Source organism: Protomyctophum bolini (assembly GCF_963924005.1).
Source record: "Protomyctophum bolini genome assembly, chromosome: 23".
NCBI classification, from domain to species: domain Eukaryota; kingdom Metazoa; phylum Chordata; class Actinopteri; order Myctophiformes; family Myctophidae; genus Protomyctophum; species Protomyctophum bolini.
The window spans coordinates 10,864,975-10,872,474 of NC_137884.1; the positions used below are offsets into that span (position 1 = coordinate 10,864,975).

The following is a 7,500-nucleotide window of genomic DNA, read 5'->3' on the forward strand; positions in this document are numbered from 1 at the left end:
GAGGAAACCGGATCCTGTGTGCGACTGACCGGTCGGCGCTGCACATACTGTCACCAGACGCACACGTACACACACAGCTCACACAGGCGCACAACACACACAACACCTACGTGGAAGACTCGCTCAGTCTGGTGGAGCTGGGCTTTGATCAATGTGACACGGGCACACACACAGACGCGCAAACAGACACACAAATAGATACAGACACACAAGACGCGCCAGCGATGCCAAACATTGTTGACGCTTCAGAGGAGGCGGGGCCAGAGAGCGTCCAATCAGCGGTGAGGGTCAAACAGTCGAAGGTGATCAGTTACCAGGTGAGGAAATGTTGTGTTCTGATTGGTTGAATCAGATATGTAGACCAATAATAGACCGGCAGTACTAGAGGTCCTGGTAAGACATAAAACCAGCAGTATTAGAGGTCCTTTTAAGGGTTTATGTATATTTGTATTTTACTGTTCACGGCCACCATGGTTACAGTCCTGATTCCGCCCCTATTCTCTGATAGGGCGTTGTCACAGAGGTTGTGAACGAGGGGGCGGGGCTCTATGTGATTGATGGGAAGGTGGGACTTTGCCTTGCCTTTCAGCCGACTCTGAGGCGGAGCCTGAGACAAGGAGACACGATAGAGGTGAGAGAGAGACATACTTGTGCTTTTCGTACCTGTTTAGGTGTCCCGGGAAGGCGTTCAACACAGGAACTGTGTTGCTTTGCCGCACACTGCAGGGGGCACAGCATTGTGAACGCACAAAGGCGTTATTTCTGTAAATATGTTCGTAGACTTTCTGAAAACTATGCAGCACGTAAAAAGAAAATGTATTACTAATAGCCTATAGTTTTTGAGTGGTGCAACCACTCCTATAGACAGCTATGTGTGTAGCTGGGTCTGTCCCTGTGTCCGAGCACGGAAATAGCGTTATAGCGTTTGTTCACCATCAAGTGTCACTGTTGCACAGCCTAACACACAGGCACAGACACACACAGGCCAGGGAGAAGGGCTTGACAGTACAGTACAGTACAGTACAGCACCACTCACTTCAGACGGGTCTGATTTGTATTATGCAGTAATACATTTCTTCCTCCTCATTAGCTCCATGACGTGCACTTCTTGTACCGGCCCTGTCCTGACTCATCTCCCAGCATGCTTTGCGCCTGTCTGCGCACCAGTCTAAAGGTCACGACCTTCAGCAGTTCAACAGGGTCGGGGGTCACTGGTAACCGTGACGATGGGGCGTTGCCGCGTTTACTGCTGGAGAAGAACCTGACCGTGGCTCAATACCTCTGGCTGAGTCATGTGACCAATCAGCTCAGAGACAGGTGGTTTATTTTTTAATTAAATTATTAAATGATGTCATTGCCTGTGACACAGGCATGCACCTACATCCATACAGAATGAAAGAAATTGGTTCAGAGATTCCAACTTAACTGTTGACATGGATGCTAAATATATTGTCTGTCTGTCCGTCTGTCCGTCCGTCCGTCCACCTGTCTGTCTGTGTCTCCAGTCTAGTTCCTACTCTGGTGAGAGAGGGGAGAGTGTGTGTGATGTCACACTGTCTTCTAGAGTGTGTGTGGGGTGGAGAGAGAGAGAAGAGGAGAGACATCTACGAAGAGATGTTGAACGAGCCTCACAGGTGTTTGCTTAGTCAGGTACGCGCACACACACACACACACACACACACACACACACACACAGTAATACTCATTCCCAATGTCTTGCTGTAATCTGAAGACTCACCTCTTCAGATTCTGCTTGATGCCAGTGATTGACTAAGATATGATGACCAACGACCATGCATGGTTGTCACTCGTCATGTTTCTGTCTGTCTGTCTGTCTGTCTGTCAGTACTGTGTGTATGGCAGCGTGTGTGAGTGTGTGAGTGTCAGACGGTGTGTGTCGCTCTTCCAGTCGGAGGGTGTATCTCTGGTGCCCCCTGCTGGAGCGTCCAGTCTGTGTCAGACTGAACTCAACGCTGCACTCTCCTGGTCGCACAGCACAGCACAGGCAAATAGGTAATTGTCACAGCTAGATGGTCAGGGAAGGAGGTTATGTTTTTCACCCATGTCTGTCTGTCATGGGTGTCATCTCTCATCTGTGCATGGTGTATATATCCATGGTATATGTATGCATGCATGTATATGTAAGGGATAATGTCTGGCTGATGGTCATTGTTTATAGATAAATCACTGATATGCAGAGGTGGTTACAGCCATAAATTATCCCGCTTATCACACGGCTACTTTAATACATAAATTAATAAATTGACCCAAAGTGCAACAAAACGAGGTATTTCCTGTGTCGTCAGAAAACAAGGAAGTCAGTTGATCAAATAGAATCAATTGATTGATCAACAATGTTTAGCTGTAAATTACATTGTTTACATGGCTTTCATGTTGTAAACAGCAGTAAATCCGTGGGTGCTGTTATAGAGCGGAGCGGTCATTATCCAGAAATAACAGACTGCTGAATTTGGCGATTGACCAATCAGAATCAAGCATTCAACCAAGCTGTGTAATAAGTAGGCAAATAGTGTTGAATGCAGAGCCATCTAATAGAATAGTTGCCATATTGATCGCGTGAGCCCATAGACTCCAATGCATTCGGTAAACTTCCGGTTGTCACTATTTGAAGCCTTCAAATAGGGACCAATAGAAGTCTATGTAGAAGAGCCGCCATTGGACTGGCCCCATGAAGTGAACAGAGTTTGCGTAACTCTGTCTACTAACTGTCTATACTCTATGGCTCTGGGAGAATGTATAAATAGAACAATTATATAGTGGGATCATTCATTATGATCGTTTACAAATGATAGAAAGTAAACTGTACAAAGGATATGCATTAATAAGCTTTGAGCTTCGGCCTATGCCTTTTCGATCAAACCTAAAAGAAATGTTCGATGTAATGTGAAATGTAATGATTTATGTTGCACTGTTGACGACGGTCGAAATAAACTAAACTAAACTGTCTGGGCTTCTGAACTTTAAAGTGTGCATCTTCATTGGCCTCACGATTCGTTTGGTTTACAATTCACCTCTTAACGATTAATTTTGATTCTACGGTTGAAAAAGCTCTAGAATTCGGCTGCCACAAGACTGTGACAACAACATTTAAAAAAATGTCCATGTTATGGAACCCAATGTTTGGTATTAATTAGGCCCCCCTAATTAATTCCCACATTTTAACTCAGGTTTACAGATCTGTAAGGGTCCATTTGGTTCCTAATGAATCATTTAGGATCCCCCTGGAACCCCCTCAAGGGCCCCTGCAGGTCCCCGGAACCCATTTCGAGAACCACCGCTCTAAACAAACAACACAGAGCACCAGAAGTGATTTCACTCCAAAATCGGAGTTGATGGAAGCACTTGTTACATGAAAAGTTGTGAATGTTTTGTCGATCTGTTCCTAGGAGACAGAGGCCCCTGGCTTTAGTGGGAGTTCTGGACCTAGCAACACGCGCTCACTGTTCAGAAGAACACACACAACCACGCACACAGCACACCCCGACAGACAGTCCACAACACACACCATCACCCACACACTGTTCACACCACACTCTGTGTCTGAGAGACCAGACGGGGGCGGTGGCATGCGTCGTCACGGAGACCAGCCATGATGATGATGATGATGAGGGCGTACAGAGGGCAGTGTTCAACACCGCTTGGATAGGTACAACACACACACACACACACACACACACACACACACACCTGTAGATAGAGCCGTGTGTGAGACTGTTTTCTTAGTCCTGCTCTTAGAGTGGTTTCATTCCATACGGCCTGCAGTTTCTGTCAGCAGTAACATTGAAGAAGGTTTGTTCCCTCAGAAACACAGAATGAGAGAGAGATTCTATAGCACCATGGACGGTCTAGGCCGCAGTGGTCCCCAAACCCTTTTTGGCCGTGCACCCCCTGTTAACTAAGTCTCGTTGCATTTTGGCCGAAAATGATACATTTTTTAATATGTTTATTGGCAAATGATACATTTTTTTTATATGTTTATTGGCAAATAATCACCTGCAGCTGCTCTATACATCTGCATGCAACAGTGGTTTACCGGATTTTACCGTTTGTGCTAAATAACGCCATGCGATGAAATGTAATACTGTCACTGTAATACATCTTTTTAAGTATCGTGTGTGTGTGTGTGTGTGTGTGTGTGTGTGTGTGTGTGTGTGTGTGTGTGTGTGTGTGTGTGTGTGTGTGTGTGTGTGTGTGTGTTTTACAGGCTCCCTGGTGTGTGTTCAGAAGTTCACCGTGGTAACAGAACAGTTCCTCCAATCAGATTTCCCATCTGTCAGACACCTGAAGAACAACAAATACATCAAACACACACACTACAGGTACACACACACACACACACACACACACACACACACACACACACACACACACACACACACACACACACACACACAGTTTCCAGGTACACACCACTAGTTGTACCATTTCTTATGGGTTTTCTATTGGCTGTAACATTAGTTCAACCAATCATCTTTCAGAGTGTATCTGCAGTTTAGCCTCGACGACGTTCACATACTGAGTCCCTCCGTCGCCATGGCAACACACCTCCTCCATGCCGGAGAGAGGAGGAGCCGGGGAGGAGAGAAGAGGAGGAGAGAGGAACACAAAGAGCCTGGAGAAAAGAGGAGAAAGATGGAAGCAGGAGGTGGCCAGAAGGAAGAACAAGGTTAATATTGCGACCGCAGGTCTCATTTACCATGATATGAAATTGTGCATTTCCCATCAGTGTGTTGTTTGGTTGGTTGGTTGGTCGGTCACCTATGGTCATGCCTCGTGACATCACCCTGATGTATGGAGATCCCTGATGTCATCAATGTTAAGCCCATATATGAAGACCCCTGATGTCATCAATATAGAGCGTTGCAGTCCCGCCCCCTTTCATGACGACACCAGGCCCAGAAAATGAATCTCAATGCATTTTTCCTATAGACATTTCAAAAAGTATTTATTTAAAGACCTTTTAAGCGTCGTACGAAGCCAACTCTTGTCGTGACAAATCATGACAACACACACAATATTTTGGACCAAACAAATAATTACAAAGAAGAAAAACAACAATTTTTTTTTAAAAACCTGCCGTTTTGTTGTTTGTTGTCATGATTTGTCACGACAAGAGTTGGCTTTGTCCGCCGCGTAAACGTCTTTAAATAAATACTTTTTGAAAAGTCTATGAGGAAAATGAACGGGGATTTCTTTTCCGGGTCTCTCGAGGGGACGGGACTGCGACGCTCTATTGGCCAGCAACTATACATATGACCTCAAACCCTTAGATCTCCATATATAGAACTGACCTGTTCTGACATTCCATATGTTGATTCTTCCCCATCCATCCTTGCTCTTCGATGTCTCCCTTTTGACTGATACCTGTACATTCAAACTCAAACTCTAGACAGGCCTGGCCCAAAGTTATTAGTGCAGCCGTGTCCGGCAGCCCTGTTCTCAACAGGCCCGAAAATTAAGGCCTGACCCTACCTGGGCCCTCAATAAAACCCTGTACATTCAAGACACTGCCCTACTGATCTCCATATCTGACCTCATTAAACCCTGTACACTCAAGACACGTTCCATATATGGCCAGTACAGAATTAATTCCATGTTGATCTGCCCCCCCATTCTGAAGCGCCAGCGCTCGCCCATCAGTTTGCCGAGGCTGATGCGTGCACACGACCTCGCCCTTGGGCGAGGTCGCTTCTCGCCCTCAGGCATCTTACTGGTTATTATTATTATTATTTTTGTATTATTATTATTATTGTTTTCATTTTGACTTTTTGTTTTGACTCGTTGGTTTTAGCGAAGGATAAAACTCCTGGTGAAGAGGAGGGGATGACGACAGCCTCCGTCCAGCCTACACCCGCCACAGCCACTCCGTCTGCCCAGTTGCCTGGCAGGACAGCCTCCGTCCAGCCTACACCCGCCACAGCCACTCCGTCTGCCCAGTTGCCTGACAGGACAGCCTCCGTCCAGCCTACACCCGCCACAGCCACTCCGTCTGCCCAGTTGCCTGGCAACAACAGGCCGTGCCCCAGCGTCTCTGTGGTGATCCGCATGGACGAGAAGGAGGGTGTGGCCTGGAAGAACGCTGCCGTTGGCTCAGGAGCCAAGGGGGCGGGCCTATGCCTGGCTTTCTCTGTCGGAGCAGCTGCAATTGGTCCGGCGGTGGGATGGGGGTGGAATCCCAGGAACGGACCAATGACGGAGCGAGAATCGGCGAGGGAGAAAAACAAGAAGGTGAAAAACAGTTTGAACGCCATGAACGTGGCAGGATTCTGAAGGGCTTCTCGGACGGTGAGGTCGCACTGTGCTTCTCGTGTGGATACTATAGACGTGTTGTAACCAGTGGTTCTCAAGCCTTTTAATGTCAGGGACCCTCAAACTAATTATGTACAATATATTCCAAACTTTTTTCCAGATTCTTAAAATCTACAAGTTCTACAAGTTCTACAATGTGTCGCGAATCGCAACATCAAAGTGGTTAAACGTTGATTCTGTTTTAACTAGTTTTACTGGGGACGCTCTGTGCGTGTGGGTGTGTGCGTGCATGCATGCGTGTGTGTGTGTATGTGTGTGTGTTAGGTTGTGTTGGTGTTTTCAGGTCAGTGTGTGCGGTGGTTTCCTGTTCTCCAACCTGACTGCTGCTACAGACTGGTGGTTACTGACACACAGGTACACACACACACACACACACACACACACACACACACACACACACACACACATACATACATATATCCGTTTTAGAAGATGGTTTCGGACCATGGTTTAGGTATGTGGTCTAGTCTAACTTGGACTCAGGGTGGTGGACTCCTCTGCCTTGCATAGTCCCCAGTGAATAGGCATGTTGCCCTACACACACACACACACACACACACACTCTGAATGGGGGGGATACAATTTGAAATACATCTTTTAAAATATTCCGATATCTCACTGATAAACGCTATGCTCACCAAGTTAGGGCCATTTGTTTTGCACCCCATAATATTTGTTCAATTTAGTACACATTTTCATGGCCTTTAGGTGCAACTTCCCATTGACAGCTCATTTTTCCAAACAGAAAAGTCTCATCTAATTGTATTAAACAATGCCAAACTCACCAACATTGCATCTGTACGAAAAGCTTGAATTATCCTCTTTCTATCTGCAAAGTGTAGACAGGTATACAGGTTATGAGCTACTTCCTGTCAAGAAATACCTTGCAGGTGATTTATTTTTTAAGTGTCAGAGTTTGGAAGCGCTCGTTATCTGCTGCCTCCTGCATTATGTGCAAATTCAAAACATGGGCCATTAAGTGATATACAACGAGCACTTCCAAACTCCAACACTTTAAGAAACAAATCACCTGCAATTCATTTCTTTACAGGAAGTAGCTCATAACATGTCTATACGGTGGATTTTTATGAAACAAAAACTTTACAGATTGAAAGAGGATAATCCAAGCTTTTCGTACAGCTGCAATGTTGGTGAGTTTGACGTTGTTTA

At 45.9% G+C, this 7,500-nt stretch overlaps 1 protein-coding gene across 1 annotated transcript in view; it reads left to right on the plus strand.

The window, feature by feature from the left end:
* Positions 1-7,500, plus strand: part of ctc1 (CTS telomere maintenance complex component 1) — a 19,233-nt gene that overhangs the window by 6,061 nt on the left and 5,672 nt on the right. Inside the window, exons 6-15 of the mRNA XM_080757415.1 lie at positions 1-317; positions 509-631; positions 1,091-1,317; positions 1,506-1,650; positions 1,847-2,013; positions 3,408-3,667; positions 4,226-4,340; positions 4,500-4,687; positions 5,813-6,249; positions 6,595-6,684. The exon at positions 1-317 is cut by the window's left edge and continues 91 nt beyond it. Of these exons, the coding sequence (XP_080613541.1) occupies positions 1-317; positions 509-631; positions 1,091-1,317; positions 1,506-1,650; positions 1,847-2,013; positions 3,408-3,667; positions 4,226-4,340; positions 4,500-4,687; positions 5,813-6,249; positions 6,595-6,684 (2,069 nt within the window). The remainder of the gene's footprint in view (positions 318-508; positions 632-1,090; positions 1,318-1,505; positions 1,651-1,846; positions 2,014-3,407; positions 3,668-4,225; positions 4,341-4,499; positions 4,688-5,812; positions 6,250-6,594; positions 6,685-7,500) is intronic.